The sequence below is a fragment of the Mobula birostris genome, chromosome 11 (assembly GCF_030028105.1).
Source record: "Mobula birostris isolate sMobBir1 chromosome 11, sMobBir1.hap1, whole genome shotgun sequence".
NCBI lineage: Eukaryota > Metazoa > Chordata > Chondrichthyes > Myliobatiformes > Myliobatidae > Mobula > Mobula birostris.
In genome coordinates, this window is record NC_092380.1 from 115,128,944 (window position 1) to 115,148,792 (window position 19,849).

The following is a 19,849-nucleotide window of genomic DNA, read 5'->3' on the forward strand; positions in this document are numbered from 1 at the left end:
TCAGTGGAGAAAGGCTGAGTGCTGTTATGGCTGCACTCACGTCTTTAACGTTCTGTTCGATTTGAGTGATATTGATGGGTTCAGCTGTTTTTTTTATTGCCTTCATGCTGCATATTGATGTCCCTGTGAGTCACCTATTAATTCCAAGCACTCTGGATATAAAGCCCACTCTAGAGATTTGCACATCAGATGTGCATTGTGATGCTAAGGGATACTTATTGGCAAAGGTAGCATCTTTTCATAGTGGGCCTAAAATCCGTCTCTTTGTTCAGCATCACACATACAAAATACTGGAGGAACTCAGAAACATTTACGGAGCAGAATAAACATTTGATATTTTGGGCTGAAACTCTTCATCAGGACAGGAGCAGAAGCCAGAATAAGGTTAAGGAGGGGGATAGCTGGCAGGTGATTGGTGAGACCAGATGAGTGGGGGGTGGGGGGGTGGCTAGGTGAAGTCAGAAGCTGGGAAGTGATAGGTGGAAAAGCTAAAGGGCTAAGGAAGAAGGAATCTGATAGGAGTAGAGAGTGGGCTATGGACGAAAGGGAAAGGGAAGGGGAGCCAGAGGCAAGTGATGGATAGGTGAGAAGAAAAGAAGGGGTAAGAAAGGAACAAGATTGAGGAATGCAAAAACAAGAGAAGGGAAAGGGGAAGAAATTACTGGAATTTAGAGAAATCAATGTTTACACCTTCAAGTTGGAGACTAGAAACAAAGAAACATAGAAAACCTACAGCACAATACAGGCTCTTCGGCTCACAACGTTGTGCTGAACATGTCCATACCTTAGAAATTACTAGGGTTACCCATAGCCCTCTATTTTTCTAAGCTCCATGTACCTATCCAAAAGTCTCTTAAAAGACCCTATCATTTCCGCCTCCACCACTGCCGCCAGCAGCCCATTCCACACAATCACCACTCTCTGCGTAAAAAACTTACCCTTGACATCTCCTATGTACCTACTTCCAGGCACCTTAAAATTATGCCCTCTTGTGCTAGCCTTTCAGCCCTGGGAAAAAGCCTCTGACTATCCACATGGGCAATGCCTCTCATCATCTTGTACACCTCTTTCAGGTCACCTCTCATCCTCCGTCGCTCCAAGGAGAAAAGGCCGAGTTCACTCAACCTATTCCCATAAGACATGCTCCCCAATCCAGGCAACATCCTTGTAAATCTCCTTTGCACCCTTTCTATGGTTTCCACATCCTTCCTGTAGTGAGGCGACTAGAACTGAGCACAGTACTCCAAGTGGGGTCTGACCAGAGTCCTATATACAGTACATAGCTGCAACATTGCCTCTCAGCTCCTAAACTCAATCCCATGATTGATGAAGGCCAATACACCACATGCCTTCTTAACCACAGAGTCAACCTGCGCAGCTGCTTTCAGCGTCCTATGGAGTCAGACCCCAAGATCCCTCTGATCCTCCACACTGCCAAGAATCTTACCATTAATACTACATTCTGCCATCATATTTGACCTACCAAAATGAACCACTTCACACTTATCTAGGTTGAACTCCATCTGCCACTTCTCAGCCCAGTTTTGCATCCTATCAATGTCCCACTGTAACCTTTGACAGCCCTCTACACTATCCACAACACCCCCAACCTTTGTGTCATCAGCAAATTTACTAACCCATCCCTCTACTTCCTCATCCAGGTCACTTATAAAAATCACGAAGAATAAGGGTCTCAGAACAGATTCCTGAGGAACACCACTGGTCATCGACCTCCATGCAGAATATGACCCATCTACAAACACTCTTTGCCTTCTGTGGGCAAGCCATTTCTGGATCCACAAAGCAAGGTCCCCTTGTATCCCATGCCTCCTTATTTTCTCAATAAGCCTTGCATGGGGTGCCTTATCAAATGCCTTGCTGAAATCCATAGCTAGCCGGATGGAATATGAGATGTTGCTCCTTCAATCTGAGTGGCCTCCACCTGACAATAGAGGAGGCCATGGCCACGTTGGAATGGAAAGAGGTTTTGTTTGTGTTGCTCAAGATTTCCATCATCTGTAGAATCTCTTATATTTATTTTGCTTCTTCAGATCTAGTTGAACAACCCTGTGAAACTCTTTGAAGGATATGATCTTACCACTATTTATCACCAAAACTTACTGTTGTTTATCCCATCCTGATAAAAAATAGAAAGCATTCAAAATACTCAACAGATCAGTAGCATCTGAGCAAAAACTTCACATTGCAGGTCAAAGGTATTAGCTTTAAATTGCCGAAAGAGCTGGGGAGCAATGGGCAGCATGGGGGATTGTCACTGCAAGTCCCATGCCTGCCACGAGAAATGCTGTTTACAAATTGCAGGGTTAATAGATTCATAAAGTTTCAGAACACTACAGCACAGAAACAGGCTCTTTGGCCCGTCTTGTCCATGCTGAGCTATTAAGTATCCTATTGACCTGCTCCTAGACCATCTCCTTCCATAATCCTCCCGTCCATGTACCTATCCAAACTTCTCTTAAATGTTGAAATCAAACCTGCGTCCACCACTTCCATTGGTAGCTCGTTCCATCCTCTAGGTGAAAAAATTCTCCTTCATGTTCCCCTTAAACAACTCATCTTTTACCCTGAAGCCATGACCTCTACTTCTAGTCTCACCCATCCTCAGTGGAAAAAGCCTGCTGGATTTACCCTATTTATACCCTCATAATTTTATATTTTAATGAGGGTAATTACAGAGAAGGAGGAGACCAAAAGCCTGTGTGAAACCTGAAGATGGTGCTCAATGAAATGGTCACCTAATCCTTCAGTCTGTGGGCTTAGTCCTTGAACTTCCAGGTACCTATTGCTTTAATTCTCCAGGCCACTTCCACATCTCTGGGGCCTTCTGCAAAGTTCTAGTGAGGCCCACAGCACCTCTTCTTTCCTCTGGACATGTTGCCATTATAGGCATTCGGTGAATTCAGATACCTTGTTTCTTCTCTTTGTATCCAAACTGTCTAGTTCTCCCGTTTGTGTTTTCTGTCACTGCACGCTGTGTGGCAGATCTGATTGGTACTCCCAGCCTTCCCCTCCCCCTCCAACCTTCAAATCCCTTACTCACTCTTCCTTCAGTTAGTCCTGATGAAGGGTCTCGGCCTGAAACGTCGACTGCACCTCTTCCTACAGATGCTGCCTGGCCTGCTGCGTTCACCAGCAACTTTGATGTGTGGTACTCCCAGCCTTCTCCCTTTGACCATAAGGCATAGGAACAGTATTAGGTCATTTTGCCCATTGAGTCTGCTCCACCATCCAATCATGGCTGATTTATTACCTTCTCAACCTCATTCTCCTGCCTTCTCACTGTAACCTTTCACGCCCTGACTAATCAAGAACCTATCAACTTCTGCTTTAAATATACCTAATGATTTGGCCTCCACAGCCATACATGGCAATGAATTCCACAGATTCATCCTCTGGCTAAAGAAATTCCTCCTCATCTGTTCTAAAGGGATGTCCTTCTATTCTGAGGCTCTGAGGCTCTGATCTCTGGTTCTAGATTCCCTCACGATAGGAAACTTCCTCTCCACATCTCCTCTATCTAGGCCTTTCAATATTCAATATGCTTCAATGTGATTTCCCTTTATTCTTCTAAACTTCAGCGAATATAGGCCCAGAGCTGGAGCGCTTACTAAATTTCACAGATTTTCCATTTTTCTGTTTGTCTTTTCTTTCTCTCCAACTCCTATCATTAACCTATTGCCCAACAGCTCTGTAAACAGTGGAAATGACCTTGTTCTGTCTCCCTTATGTTAGAGGTTGTGTGATTGTTGTTATTGCTATTATTGTTCTCTGTGCTTCAAAGCCAGTGAATTGACTGTGGAATTCACTGTGGAACATCCTGAACCAGGAGCAGCTTTCTATAAAAACACATTAGCTTGGTCTTGGTAAAGCAATGAGAATGCTGGTATGAGCTCTCTTGAATAGTTTCCAATAATTACTCCTCCAGAATGAGTTTTGTTAGTTTTTCAGCAAGTTAATATAGTTATATTTAAGTTACAATGGCTGAAAACTTGTCAAATAGAAGGAATTGATTTTCCATTTTCTCTGTCAATGTATAGGGACCTCGGAACATCATTAACCAACCTCCAGGTGCTCTGGATGGCTCGCTCTGGACTAACAGACTTGGATGGAATTCCTGCTTTCTCTTCTCTAAAGGTGATGTGCACCCTGAAACTTTGAGGTTATAACTGGTCAGAGCATAGAAAATTACAGCACACCATGTTGTGCCGCCCTTTTAACCTATGCTAAGATCAATCTAACCCTTCTCCGCCACACAGCCCTCCATTTTTCTATCATCCATCTGCCCATCTAACAGCCTCTACCACCACCCCGGCATGGTATTTCATGTACCCACCGCTCTCTGTGTAAACAAAAAGCCTCCTTTGACATTCCCCTTAGCACCTTAAAATTATGACCCCTGGTATTAGCCATTTCTGCCCTGGATATGACTCTGTTACTGAGTGAAGGAAACAACTGGAATTGGGCAGAGACGAAGGACCGGCTAACTTGCTGTTTACCATTGCTTTGTGACAGTGTTCATGATCAGGAATTCACTCAGATTAATTGGACACTGCCTAGACCCACTGGATCCACAAGTTCCTGTCAGCAACATATTTAAGTCCTTACAATATCAATGTTCACAGCAGAGGGGAGGCTATTCTTTCCATGATGTTTTGCCAGCTCTTTGCTGCTGCATTTCAAACTCTTCCACTCTGTTCTGGCCCACCTGGGAAATGGGGACTTATATGCCAGGCTGCTGTTTATAGACTTCAGTCCATCATACCCCAGAAACTGGTGCAGAAACTGTCCTTGCTGGGTCTCAACACCTTCCTCTGCAACCAGATCCTAGACATCTTAACAGAAAGGCCACAGTCAGTCCGTGTTTTTTTTTTATTCATTTACGGGATGTGGGCTTTGCCAGTTAAGTCAGCATTTATTGCCTGCTTAGTTGCTCAGTCCCATTCCACTGAGCACCGGTGCTCCCCAGGGCTGTGTACTCAGGTGCTCCCTGGTGCTTCCCAGGGCTGTGTACTCAGATGCTCCCCAGGGCTGTGTACTCAGGTGCTCCCCAGGGCTGTGTACTCAGGTGCTCCTTGGTGCTTCCCAGGGCTGGGTACTCAGGTGTACTCAGGTGCTCCCTGGTGCTTCCCAGGGCTGTGTACTCGGGTGTACTCAGGTGCTCCCCAGGGCTGTGTACTCAGGTGTATTCAGGTGTACTCAGGTGCTCTCAAGGGCTGTGTACTCAGGTGTACTCAGACACTCCCCAGGCCCGTGTACTCAGCCCGCTGCTGTTCACACTGCTGGCCCATGACTGTCACAGGATTCAGCTCAAACGTTTGTGGATGACACAACAGTGGTTGGCCTCATCAACAATGATGAGGAGTCAGAGTAAGAGAGGAAGTGAAGCGACTGATGTGAGAATAACAACCTAAGTCTGATTGTGGAGAAGACCACAGAAACGTTGTGGACTTCAGGAAGTTGCAAATGAACCATCCTCCTCTGCATACATGGCTTCTCTATAGAGAGAGTTAAGTGCACCAAGTTCCTGGGAGTTCACATCACAGATGACCTCACCTGGTCCCTTAATAGCTCTTCCCTGAACAAGAAGGCACAGAAGTGCCTCCACTTCTGAAGGAGGTTGAGGTAAACAAGGCTCTCCCACATCTGCCCCACCCCAATCTTAATTGCAATTTACAGAAGCACCACTGAGAGCATCCTGACAAGCTGCATCTCCATCTGGTATGGGAGCAGCAGAGCATCAGACCGGAAGTTCCTACAAAGGATTGTGAGAACAGCTGAGAGGATCCTAGGGGTCTCCCTACCATCTATTGAGGACCATTTATCAGGAGAACTGTGTACACAGGCCCCTTAGTATTAAGAACCCCACCGATCCATCCAGCATCTCCTTTGACTTTCTACCACCAGGCAGGAGACTTCAATGCATAAGGACAAGAACAGTCAGAATGGGAAACAGTTTCTTCCTCAGGCCGTGAGGCTTCTGAATTCCCAGCCGCATTACATTTGAAGTGTCACCAGTTAATTTGTTCTGCACCCTACAAAATGTAATTTATGCATTTTGTTTATTTATGTGTAATTCATCTGTGGATTTTATTGTTACTTTCCTAAGTTATTGTGTGTTATATGTGTGCTATGTGTACTTCTGTGCTTTACACCCTGGTCCACGTTGTCTTGTTTGACGGTTTACATGTGTATAGTTAAATGACAATAAACTTGACGACTTAATATTGCAAAGTCTCCTGTCTGTGTGTGTGCCATATCCGTGTATCCTTGTACCTGTTTAAGATGGCACTACTGAACAAGGGCGACAGCTCACTGGTAGTTTAAAAAAAAGGCAAGAATTTCGACAAAAAACCACTAAAAACAGCTTTTCTGAGTTGAATAGTGTTAAATTATCACCACAAACAGTGAGGGGATGAGTGATGGTGAAGTGAGTTCGGGATTGAGCCAGGATGGTGAGATGCAGAATTGATGCAGTCAGAGAAGAGAGTTCAGGGCAGTGAAGTTCCGATGCCCATACAACTGGCCCAGGGGTGAGATTGGATCGCTCTGGGTGCCGAGAGGAGAAATCAGGGCAGAGGAGATTCAGTGCCTGTACAACTGGCTCAGGTGCGAGATTGGATCACTCTGGGCATTGAGCTGATTTGAAGAGCTTGAGAGTGGCTTCAGACTAGGCGATGAAATCTGGGCCTGGAGTGAATCACTGGGCGGCTTCATCTAGTCCCCGAACCCTTCACAGCAGCTGGGTACTAGTGCGGTGGACAATCTGCCGTTTACACAATTTAAACACTGGCTCAGATCGTAGGTGAGAGCCAATTTTGCTCGCTCTCCATGATGTTCACTCCCTCTCCAGGGCATCCGAACCTTTCGCTGTTCCGTTGTTTGGTCAGTTTCAACGCTAGCCCAGACTGAAAAGACAAGGTGTCAGGTTCTGAGGCATGAGCCGATCTTGCTTGTTCTCCAAGATGGTCACTGCTCTCTCCATGGTGCTGAGGCTATGAAGACAGCCCTGGCTGCTGTCTCTGTGCCTGCTAATATGATGAACTGATAAGTGAGGCCTTGGGCCTACTCCATTGTGCTATGGGATTTTGATCTGAGGTCTCAATTTGGTTCAGAATGCTGTTGTTCGCTTCAGTTACTGGCTTGATTTGTGTCTTTTTTTCCCCTTTCTCTTGCACTTCAGGTGATGGTATTTTATTTTTTTTTCTTTTAATTGGGTCTTTTTGGGATTCTTGATTTGTGTTTACCTGTAAGCAAACAAATCTCAAGGTTGTATAATTTAATCTCTTTGATAATAAGTGTACTTTGAATCTTTATATCAGTTTGAAGCTAGTCAACTGCCTGGACTGCTCTTCCCATCCATGAATCAATCTGAAACAATTTGACTGCCTTTTCTCCATAGTCCATGTAGTCGCAAATCAATTCTGCTCTTCTGACATCTCCACTTATATTCGTATTTGCAGTTTGTTGTCTTTTGAACATCTGTTGTTTATCTGTCGTGTTGGGTGTGGTCTTTCATTGATTCTATCATGTTTCTTATATTTACTATGAATGCCCACAAGAAACTGCATCTCAGGGTTGTATATGGTGATAATAAATCTACTTTGAACTATGAACCTTGAAATTTTTTTTGATTCAAGATTGTTTAATGTAATTTCCAGTACACAAGTATAAAGGAGAATAAATAACTTTTACTCCAAAAGTAGCACGAGAAAACACAATAAGATAAAGAAGACAATAATAAAAAAGCACAATAAATATAAGTACACAGATAGCTTATGCATTGTATGTCGGTAAAGTGACGCCAGGCACAGGAGTGTCTGTACATAGGGTGACTCTGGCAGGAAGTGATGAAGTAGTGGTGGTTGGGGGTGTGGAGGGGTGGGCTAGTGGGTTGAAGTATTGATCAGCTGGACTGCTTGGGGAAAGTAACTGTTTTCGAGCTGGTGGCCCTGATGTGGATGCTGATGTGAGTGGGACAAACAGTCCTTGAGCAGGGTGAGTGGGATCCTTCATGATGTTACTGGCCCTTTTCCGGCACCTTTCTGTGTATATGTCCTTGATGGCAAGTAGGCAGATACCGACAATGCATTGGACAGTTTTGACTGTCCGTTGTAGAGACATCCTGTCTGCTGCAGTGCAGTCTATTTCAACATTTAACTGCTTTTTGATTAAAGGTTCAACTGTCTTTGCTTCATTAGTTCCCTGTCACAATGCATTCTCTGCTCCATCAGTCCTGTATGGAAAACATTCGGATAACCCTTTTCCCCTCTCCCTTGGTGACAATTTTCTTTGTCACTGATTCACATCGCAGGAAATGATCTTTCTTCATTCACTGGATGTAAGGTTAGCTATTTATACCCAGGCCCTGAGATGTTTAGACCCTCAGCGGGCTGTGTTACTAGGACACAGAGCGTGGTTGAGGCCACTTCATTTTTGAATTTGCAATTGCATTTTATGAATTTTTCATGCTTTGTGTGCGAGAGTACGTGACAGTGTGGATCAGGGATACTTGTGGATCTTGTATCCTCTTATCACGACCATCAGGGCAGAGCTACATGTGGCTGAAGACACACACTCAATGATTCAGGAACAGCTTCTGCCCCTCAGCCATTAGGTTTCTGAATGGACATTGAACCCATGAACTTCACTTTTTAAAATTTTTTTTGCTTTCTTTTTGCACACTTTCTTTAATATTTTATATGTATTTCTTATTGTAATTTATAGTTTTCTTATTATTAAGTATTGCAGTGTACCACTGCTACAAAACAACAAATTTCACAATATGTGCCAGTGATATTAAATCTTATTCTGATTCTGATTTTAGGAGATGCTTTGAATTGGAATGAGATCAGGGACATTAAAACTGGGAAACAAGTGTTCATGTTATATGTTTAGCAAATAATAAAGACAGAAAATGGTCAGGTGGAAAGGTGGAGTTACAGAGTTACTGATCAGGAAGGATTCAGATTCACATTAATTTATTTGTCGTATGTACAATACGTCAAAACAACGTGTAATGCTAACAACCATCACACCTAATGATGTGCTAGGGGAGGTTGCAGGTGTCGGAAGTGTCGGGAGACAGCAATGCCCTTGAATGGGAAAAGCCTGCAGAAAGTAGTAGATACAACACAGTCCATCGGGGTAAAGCCTTCCCAACTGTTGAGCGCATCTACATAGAGTGCTGTTACAGGAGAGTAGCATCCATCATCAAGGACCCCCACAATGCAGATTATGCTCTCTTCTCGCTGCTGCCAACAGGAAGGAAGTACAGGATATTCAGGACCCACGTCACCAGGTTCAGGAACAGTTAATACCCCTCAACCATCAGGCTCCTGAACCAGAGGGGAGAACTTCACTCAACTCAGAACCAGAATCAGAATCAGGTTTAGTATCACTGGCATATGTTGTGAAATTTGTTGTTTTGCAGTAGCAATATTGTGCAATATATGATAAAATTTATAAATTACAATAAGTATATATATATATATATATATATATAAAAAGAAAATTAACTTAAAAAAAGAAGTACAGAACGAGAGGGGAAAATACTGAGGTCGTGTTCATGGGTTCATTGTCCATTCAGAAATCTGATGGCGGTGGTGGGGGGGGGAAGCAAGCTGTTTCTGAAGGCTCCTGTACCTCCTCCTTGATGGTAGCAGTGAGAAGAGGGCATGTCCTGGGCGATGGGGGTCCTTAATGATGGATACCCCCTTTCTGAGACATCACCTTTTGAAAGTGTCCTCGATGCTAGGGAGGCTCGTGCCCATGATGGAACTGGCTGAGCTTACAACTTTCTGCAGCCTTTTTCAATTCAATGTGGTGGCTCCTTTATTCCTGAATATGATGCAACCAGTTAAAATGCTCTCCACAGCACATCTGTAGATACTTGCGATACTCTTTCGTGACATGCCAAGTCTCCTGAAGCTCCTAATGAAATCTAGCTGCTGTCATGCCTTCTTTGCAATTGCATCAATACGTCAGGATAGATCCTTAGAGATATTGGCACCCAGGAACTTGAAATTTCTTGCCCTTCCCACTTCTGATCCCTCAATGAGAACTGGTGTGTGTTCCTTCCCGAAGTCCACAATCAACTCCTTAGTCTTACTGACGTTCAGTGCAAAGTTGTTGCTGTAACACCACTTAACCAGCAGATCGATCTTGCGCCTGTATGTCTCCTCGTCACCATCTGAAGTTCTGTCAACCAGAGGTTCCCAACTTTTTTTATGCCATGGATCCCTACCATTAGCTGAGGGGTCCATAGAACCCAGATTAAGAACTCCTACAAGTGCCAACAATAAATGTATTGTTGGCATATTTATAGATGGCATTTGAGCTGTGCCTAGACACACAATCGTGGGAGTACAGAGAATAGAGTACACATCCTTGAGGTTGATTGTCAACAAGTAGGAGATGTTATTTCTGATCTGCACAGACTGTGATTTCCCAATGAGGAAGTCAAAGGATCCAGTTGCAGAGGGAGGTAGAGGCTTATGTTTTGGAGCTTCTTGAGTGGAACTGAGGGTATGATTGTGTTGAGCACTAAGCTGCAGTCAATAACAGCAACCTAACATAGCTATTGTTATTGTCCAGGTTATCCAAAGCCAAGTAGCGAGTCAGTGAGATTGCATCTGCTATAGACCTATTATGCCGATAGGCAAACTTCACTCCCCAACACTGAAATGTACCCGTAATCTATGGACTTACTTTCAAGGACTCTTCATCTCATGCACTCAAGATTTATTGTTTGTTATTATTAATTAGTTTGCTTTTTTTCTTTGTATTTAGACCATAAGACCATAAGATATAGGAGCAGAAGTAGGCCATTTGGCCCATCAAGTCTGCTCCGCCATTCAATCATGAGCTGATCCAATTCTTCTAGTCATCCCCACTCCCCTGCCTTCCCTTTGATGCCCTGGCTAATCAAGATCCTATCTGTCTCTGCCTTAAATGCACCCAATGACTTGGCCTCCACAGCCACTTGTGGCAACAAATTCCACAGATTTACCACTCTCCGACAAAAGTAATTCCTCTGCAGCCCTGTTCTAAATGGACATCCTTCAATCCTGAAGTCGCGCCCTCATGTCCTAGACTCCCCTACCATGGGACATAACTTTGCCATATCTAATCTGTTCAGGCCATTTAACATTCGGAATGTTTCTATGAGATCCCCCCTCAATCTCCTGAACTCCAGGGAATACAGCCCAAGAGCTGCCAGACATTCCTCATATGGTAACCCCCTCATTCCTGGAATCATTCTCGTGAATCTTCTCTGAACCATGTCCAATGTCTGTATATCCTTCCTAAAATAAGGAGCCCAAAACTACATACAATACTCCAAGTGTGATCTCACGAGTGCCTTATAGAGCCTCAACATCACCTCCCTGCTCTTATATTCTATACCTCTAGAAATGAATGCCAACATTACATTCGCCTTCTTCAAAACTGATTTAACCTGGAGGTTAACCTTTAGGGTATCCTGCACAAGGACTCCCAAGTCCCTTTGCATCTCTGCATTTTGAATTCTCTCCCTATCTAAATAATAGTCTGCCCGTTTATTTCTTCCACCAAAGTGCATGACCATACACTTTCCAACATTGTATTTCATTTGCCACTTCTTTGCCCATTCCACTAAACTACCTAAGTCTCTCTGCAGGCTCTCTGTTTCCTCAACACTACCTGCTCCTCCGCCTATCTTTGTATCATCAGCAGGTATATGGAGGAATTTAAGGTGGGGGCTTATATGGGAGGCAGGGTTTGAGAGTCGGCACGAGGGCCTGTACTGTGCTGTACTATTCTATGTTCTATGTTCTAAATTTAGCCACAAATCCATTAATCTCGTAGTCCAAATAATTGTCATACATCGTAATCATGCTAGTAACTCCCCTGTAATTCCTTGGGTTCTTATCTTGCTAAGCAGCCTCATGTGTGACACCTTGTCAAAGGCTTTCTGAAAATCCAAGTACACCACATCTACTGCATCTTCTTTGTCTACCCTGCTTTGTAATTTGCTCAAAAAATTGCAGTAGGTTAGTCAGGCAGGATTTTCCTTTCAGGAAACCATGCTGGCTTTGGCCTATCTTGTCATGTGCCTCCAGTTACTCCGTAATCTCACCCCTAACAATCGATTCTAACAATTTACCAGCCACAATTTACCTGTCAGGCTAACAGGTCTAAACAGGTCTATAGTTTCCTTTCTGCTGCCTCCCACTGTTCTGAAATAGAGGAGTAACATTTGCAATTTTCCTGTCGTCCGGTACAATGGCAGAAGCTATCAATTCTAGAAAGATCAGTGTTAATGCCTCCGCAGTCTCTCCAGCTACTTCCTTCAGAACCCGAGGGTGCATTCCATCAGGTCCAGGAGATTTATCCACCCTCAGACTATTAAGCTTCCTGAGCATCTTCTCAGTTGTAATTTTCACTGTACATACTTCACTTCCCTGACACTCTTAAATATCTGGTATACCGCAGACATCTTCCACTGTGAAGACTGTTGCAAAATACGCATTCAGTTCCTCTGCCATCTCTGTGTCTTTCATTACAGCATCTCCAGCATCATTTTCTATTGGTCTTATATCTTCCCTCAACTCTCTCTTACCCTTTATATACTTAAAAAAAGATTTTAGTATCTTCTTTGATATTAGTCGCCAGCTTCCTTCCATAATTCATCTTTTCCTTCCTAATGACCTTCTTAGTTTTCTTCAGCAAGTTTTTAAAAACTTCCCAATCCTCTGTCTTCCCACTAGCTTTGGCTTCCTTGCATGCCCTCTCTTTTGCTTTTACTTTGGCTCTGACTTCACTTGTCAGCCACGGTAGTGTCCTTCCATTTGAAAATTTCTTCCTGTTTGGAATATACCTGGCTTACACTTCCCTCATTTTTCACAGAAACTCCAGCTCTGTCCTTCCTGCTAGTGTCTCTTTCCCATCACCCTTGGCCAGTTCCCCTCTCATGCCATTGTAATTTCCTTTATTCCACTGAAGTACTGACATTTTGGAATTTATTTTCTCCTCAAATTTCAAAGTGAACTCGATCAGTGAGTGAGTGGGCCAGTGAAGGAGTGGAGCTTTGAGGCTTTGACTCGAGAGATTCTGGCAGTTGGTCTGTGCAATCAAGTCAATCAAGATTTGAGTAGATCAGCAGAAAGCCGTTGATTAGACAATCAAGATTTGAATAGCTAAGACTCAGCAGAAAGCACATGAGTGTGGATTCATCTTTACGGTAGAGGAGGCCATGGATAGACATATCAGAATGGGAATGGGACGTGGAAATAAAACGTGTGGCCACACTCAGGTTGGAGGAACAACACCTTATATTCTGTCTGGGTAGCCTCCAACCTGATGGCATGAACATTGACTTCTCAAACTTCCGCTAATGCCCCACCTCCCCCTCGTACCCCATCCGTTATTTATTTACATATACACATTCTTTCTCTCTCTCTCCTTTTTCTCCCTCTGCCCCTCTCACTATACCCCTTGCCCATCCTCTGGGTTTCCCCCCCCACCGCTTTTCTTTCTCCCTGGGCCTCCTGTCCCATGATCCTCTCATATCCCCTTTGCCAATCACCTGTCCAGCTCTTGGCTCCATCCCTCCCGCTCCTGTCTTCTCCTATCATTTTGGATCTCCCCCCCCCTCCACTTTCAAATCTCTTACTAGCTCTTCTTTCAGTTAGTCCTGACGAAGGGTCTCGGCCTGAAATGTCGACTGCACCTCTTCCTAGAGATGCTGCCTGGCCTGCTGCGTTCACCAGCAACTTTGATGTGTGTTGCTTGAATTTCCAGCATCTGCAGAATTCCTCGTGTTTGCGGATAAACAGAGGGGTAGCTCAAGCGGAGCGGCCTGTGGAAAGCGGCCAGTGAGTGAGTGGTCCAGTGAAGGAGTGGAACTTTGAGACTTTGACTCAAGAGGCTTCGATGAGAGGCGGAGGACAAGCTTTCTCACAGTTAGTTTTTACAATGTCCCCTGAGACGGTGATGTGCCTCTCATGTGAGATGTGGCAGTCTTGGGGGAACGCCCCTCTCCCGCAGAGTCACATCTGCCAGAAGTGCATACGGCTGGGCGATCTGGAAGACCGTGTAAGGAATCTGGAGCAGCAGCTGGATGACCTTCGACTCATAAGGGAGAATGAGGCAGTCATAGATGAGAGCTACAGGGAGGTAGTCACACCTAGGCTGTCGGAAGCAGGTCGTTGGGTGACAGTCAGAGGGGAGAAAGCGAAGGTGAGCAGACAGGTAGTGCAGAACACCCCTGTAGCCATTCCCCTGAATAACAAGTTTACCGTCCTGGATACTATTGGCGGGGATGACCGACCAGGTGTGAGCCACGGTGGCAGGGCCTCCGGCACTGAGTCTGACCCTGTGGTGCTGAAGGGTGGGATGGAGAAGAGGAGAGCTGTCGTCATTGGAGACTCTATAGTCAGGGGAGCAGACAGGAGATTTTGTGGACGTGAGAAGGACACCCGCATGGTTTGTTGCCTCCCGGGTGCCAGGGTCCGGGATGTCTCTGACCGGGTGCACGACATCCTGGTACAAGAGGGAAAGCAGCCAGAAGTCGTGATACATGTTGGTTCCAACAACATAGGCAGGAAGAGGGATGAGGCCCTGAAGTGTGGGTTTCGGGAACTAGGCAGAAGGCTGAAGAACAGGACCTCAAGGGTGGCGTTCTCAGGATTGCTGCCAGTGCTACATGGTAGTGATGGTAAGAATTGGAGGAGATGGCAGTTGAATGCGTGGCTGAGGAGTTGGTGCAGGGAGCAGGGTTTTAGATTTTTGGATCATTGGGATCTCTTCTAGGGAAGGTGGGACCTGTACAGATTGGATGGATTGCACCTGAACTCGAGGGGGAGCAATATCCTTGCAGGTAGGTTTGCTAGCATGGTTCGGGAGGGTTTAAACTAATTTGCAAGGGGGATGGAACCCGGGGCGATAGAGCAGTGAAAGAAGTGCATGGAGTAAAGCCAGATCTAACATACAGAGAGGCTTTGAGGAAAGAGAAGCAGAATAAACGGTGTAAAGGTAGTAAGGCAGAAGGACTGAAGTGTGTGTACCTCAATGCAAGAAGCATCAGGAACAAAGGTGATGAACTGAGAGCTTGGATACATACATGGAATTATGATGTAGTGGCCATTACAGAGACTTGGCTGGCACCAGGGCAGGAATGGATTCTCAATATTCCTGGATTTCAGTGCTTTAAAAGGGATAGAGACGGGGGAAAAGGGGAGGAGGGGTGGCATTACTGGTCAGGGATACCATTACAGCTACAGAAAGAGTGGGTAATGTAGCAGGATCCTCTTTTGAGTCAGTATGGGTGGAAGTCAGGAACAGGAAGGGAGCAGTTACTCTATTGGGGGTATTCTATAGGCCCCCTGGTAGCAGCAGAGATACAGAGGAGCAGATTGGGAGGCAGATTTTGGAAAGGTGCAAAAATAACAGGGTTGTTATCATGGGTGACTTTAACTTCCCTAATATTGATTGGCACCTGATTAGTTCCAAGGGTTTAGATGGGGCAGAGTTTGTTAAGTGTGTCCAGGATGGATTCCTGTCACAGTATGTTCATACTGTGACAGGCCGACGTGGGGGAATGCCATACTAGATCTAGTACTAGGTAATGAACCGGGTTAGGTCATAGATCTCTCAGTGGGTGAGCATCTGGGGGACAGTGACCACCGCTCCCTGGCCTTTAGCATTATTGTGGGAAAGGATAGAACTAGAGAGAACAGTAAAATTTTTAATTGGGGAAGGGCAAATTATGAGGCTATAAGGCTATAACTTGCGGGTGTGAATTGGGATGATGTTTTTGCAGGGAAATGTACTATGGACATGTGGTCAATGTTTAGGGATCTCGCGCAGGATGTTAGGGATAAATTTGTCCTGGTGAGGAAGATAAAGAATGGTAGGGTGAAGGAACCATGGGTGACAAGTGAGGTGGAAAATCTAGTCAGGTGGAAGAAAGCAGTATACAGGAGGTTTAGGAAGCAAGGATCAGATGGGTTTATTGAGGAATATAGGGTAGCAAGAAAGGAGCTTAAGAAGGGGCTGAGGAGAACAAAAAGGGGGCATGAGAAGGCCTTGGTGAGGAGGGTAAAGGAAAACCCCAAGGCATTCTTCAATTATGTGAAGAACAAAAGGATGACAGGAGTGAAGGTAGGACTGATTAGAGATAAAGGTGGGAAGATGTGCCTGGAGGCTGTGGGAAGTGAGCAAGGTCCTCAATGAATACTTCTCTTCGGTATTCACCAATGAGAGGGAACTTGATGATGGTGAGGACAATATGAGTGAGGTTGATGTTCTGGAGCATGTAGACATTAAGGGAGAGGAGGTGTTGGAGTTTTTAAAATACATTATGACGGATAAGTCCCCGGGGCCTGACGGAATATTCCCCAGGCTGCTCCACGAGGTGAGGGAAGAGGTTGCTGAGCCTCTGGCTAGGATCTTTATGTCCTCGTTATCCATGGGAATGGTACTGGAGGATTGGAGGGAGGCAAATGTTGTCCCCTTGTTCAAAAAAGGTAGTAGGGATAGTCTGGGTAATTATAGACCAGTGAGCCTTACGTCTGTGGTGGGAAAGCTGTTGGAAAAGATTCTTAGAGATAGGATCTATGGGCATTTAGAGAATCATGGTCTGATCAGGGACAGTCAGCATGGCTTTGTGAAGGGCAGATCGTGTCTAACAAGCCTGATAGAGTTCTTTGAGGAGGTGACCAGGCATATAGATGAGGGTAGTGCAGTAGATGTGATCTATATGGATTTTAGTAAGGCATTTAGTAGTAGTAGTAGTAGTGGTAGTAGTCATACTTTATTGATCCCGGTGGGAATTGGTTTTCGTTTCAGTTGCACCATTAATAATTAAACAGTAATAAAACCATAAATAGTTAAATAGTAATATGTAAATTATGCCAGGAGATAAGTCCAGGACCAGCCTATTGGCTCAGGGTGTCTGACCCTCCAAGGGAGGAGTTGTAAAGTTTGATGGCCACAGGCAGGAATGACTTCCTATGACGCTCTGTGTTGCATCTCAGTGGAATGAGTCTCTGGCTGAATGTACTCCTGTGCCCACCCAGTACATTATGTAGTGGATGGGAGACATTGACCAAGATGGCATGCAACTTGGACAGCATCCTCTTTTCAGACACCACCATGAGAGAGTCCAGTTCCATCCCCACAACATCACTGGCCTTACGAATGAGTTTTTTGATTCTGTTGGTGTCTGCTACCCTCAGCCTGCTGCCCCAGCACACAACAGCAAACATGATCGCACTAGCCACCACAGACTCGTAGAACATCCTCAGCATCGTCCGGCAGATGTTAAAGGACCTTAGTCTCCTCAGGAAATAGAGATGGCTCTGACCCTTCTTGTAGTTCTTTGACCAGTCCAGTTTATTGTCAATTCGTATCCCCAGGTATTTGTAATTTGTATTTGTCATCCTCCACCATGTCCACACTGACCCCTGGATGGAAACAGGGGTCACCGGTACCTTAGCTCTCCTCAGGTCTACCACCAGCTCCTTAGTCTTTTTCACATTAGGCTGCAGATAATTCTGCTCACACCATGTGACAAAGTTTCCTACCGTAGCCCTGTACTCAGCCTCATCTCCCTTGCTGATGCATCCAACTATGGCAGAGTCATCTGAAAACTTCTGAAGATGACAAGACTCTGTGCAGTAGTTGAAGTCCGAGGTGTAAATGGTGAAGAGAAAGGAAAACAAGACAGTCCCCTGTGGAGCCCCAGTGCTGCTGATCACTCTGTCGGACACACAGTGTTGCAAGCACACGTACTGTGGTCTGCCAGTCAGGTAATCAAGAATCTATGACACCAGGAAAGCATCCACCTGCATCGCTGTCAGCTTCTCCCCCAGCAGAGCAGGGCGGATAGTGTTGATCGCACTGGAGAAGTCAAAAAACATAACCCTCACAGTGCTCGCTGGCTTGTCCATGTGGGCGTAGACACGGTTCAGCAGGTAGACGATGGCATCCTCAACTCCTAGTCGGGGCTGGTAGGCGAATTGGAGGGGATCTAAGTGTGGTCTGACCATAGGCCGGAGCAGCTCCAGAACAAGTCTCTCCAGGGTCTTCATGATGTAGGAGGTCAATGCCACCGGTCTGTAGTCATTGAGGCCGCTGGGGCGCGGCATCTTCGGCACAGGGATGAGGCAGGATGTCTTCCACAGTACAGGAACCCTCTGGAGCCTCAGGCTCATGTTGAATACATGGCGAAGTACTCCACATAGCTGAGGGGCACAGGCTTTGAGCACTCTGGTACTGACACCATCCGGTCCTGCAGCCTTGCTTGGGTTGCGACGTTTCAGCTGTCTTCTCACCTGTTCAGCCGTGAAGCCCACCGTGGTGGTTTCGTGTGGGGGAGGGGTTAGTCATGAGAGCAGGGTGGGGGGACTGTGAGGAGGGGTAGGAGGGGAGAGTGGAATATGTGTTGGTTGGGGGCAGACAACAAATGACTCATGTGGGGGATGGGCAGGGTCAAATCTGTTAAAGAACAGGTTAAGTTCGTTGGCCCTGTCCACACTGCCTTCAGCTCCTCTGTTGCTAGTTTGCCAGAACCCAGTGATGGTCCTCATCCCACTCCAGACCTATCTCATGTTGTTCTGCTGGAGTTTCCACTCAAGCTTCCTCCTGTACCTGTCTTTAGCCTCCCTGATCCTGGCTTTCAGGTCCCTCTCTATTGCCCTCAGCTCCTCCCTATTTCCATCTTTAAACACCCTCTTTTTAGCATTCAGGATGTCCTTAATGTCCTTTATTACCCATGGCTTGTTATTTGAATAACAAAGGATAGTTCTTGTCGGAACATTGCAGTCCACACAGAAGTTGATGTAATCAGTGATGCACTCTGTGAGCCCATCAATATCCTCTCCACGTGGCTCACAGACTGCCTGCCAGTCTGTCACCTCAGAACAACCCCGGAGCGCCTCATAAGCCTCCTTCGACCATTTTCTCACTGTCCTCGAGGTTGCAGGTTTACTCTTCACCAGAGGCACGTAGCAGGGTTTTAGATGCACCAGGTTGTGATCTGACCTTCCCAGTGGGGGGAGGGGAGAGGAGCTGTATGCATCCTTAACGTTAGCGTACATCAAATCCAGAGTCCTCTCCCCTCTGGTTGTACAGCTCACATACTGCGTGAAGTTGGGCAGTGTTCTAGCCTTGGTAACATGGTTGAAGTCACCCGAGATGGTAATGAGGGCACTCATTTGACAAGGTTCCATATGGTAGGCTTATTCAGAAAGTCAGAAGGCATGGGATCCAGGGACGTTTGGCCAGGTGGATTCAGAATTGGCTTGCTTGCAGTAGGCAGAGGGTCGTGGTGGAGGGAGTACATTCAGATTGGAGGGTTGTGACTAGTGGTGTCCTACAAGAATCTGTTCTGGGACCTCTACCTTTCGTGATTTTTATTAACGACCTGGCTGTGGGGGTGGAAGGTGGGTTGGCAAGTTTGCAGACGACACAAAGGTTGGTGGTGTTGAAGATAGTGTAGAGGATTGTCAAAGATTGCAGAGAGACATTGATAGGATACAGAACTGGGCTGAGAAGTGGCAGATGGAGTTCAACCCAGAGAAGTGTGAGGTGGTACACTTTGGAAGGACAAACTCCAAGGCAGAGTACAAAGTAAATGGCAGGATACTTGGTGGTGTGGAGGAGCAGAGGGATCTCGAGGTACATGTCCACAGATCCCTGAAAGTTGCCTCACAGGTAGATCGGGTAGTTAAGAAAGCTTATGGGGTGTTACCTTTCATAAGTCGAGGGGTAGAGTTTAAGAGTTGCGATGTAATGATGCAGCTCTATAAAACTCTGGTTAGACCACACTTGGGGTACTGTGTCCAGT

General features: G+C 45.7%; 1 protein-coding gene across 6 annotated transcripts in view; it reads left to right on the plus strand.

Moving 5' to 3' along the window:
* Nucleotides 1–19,849, plus strand: part of lrrc56 (leucine rich repeat containing 56) — a 243,125-nt gene that overhangs the window by 101,650 nt on the left and 121,626 nt on the right. For all 6 annotated transcript variants that reach the window (XM_072273220.1, XM_072273218.1, XM_072273219.1 and 3 more), the window contains one exon: nucleotides 4,059–4,155. In XM_072273220.1, coding sequence (XP_072129321.1) covers nucleotides 4,059–4,155 — 97 coding nt within the window. The remainder of the gene's footprint in view (nucleotides 1–4,058; nucleotides 4,156–19,849) is intronic.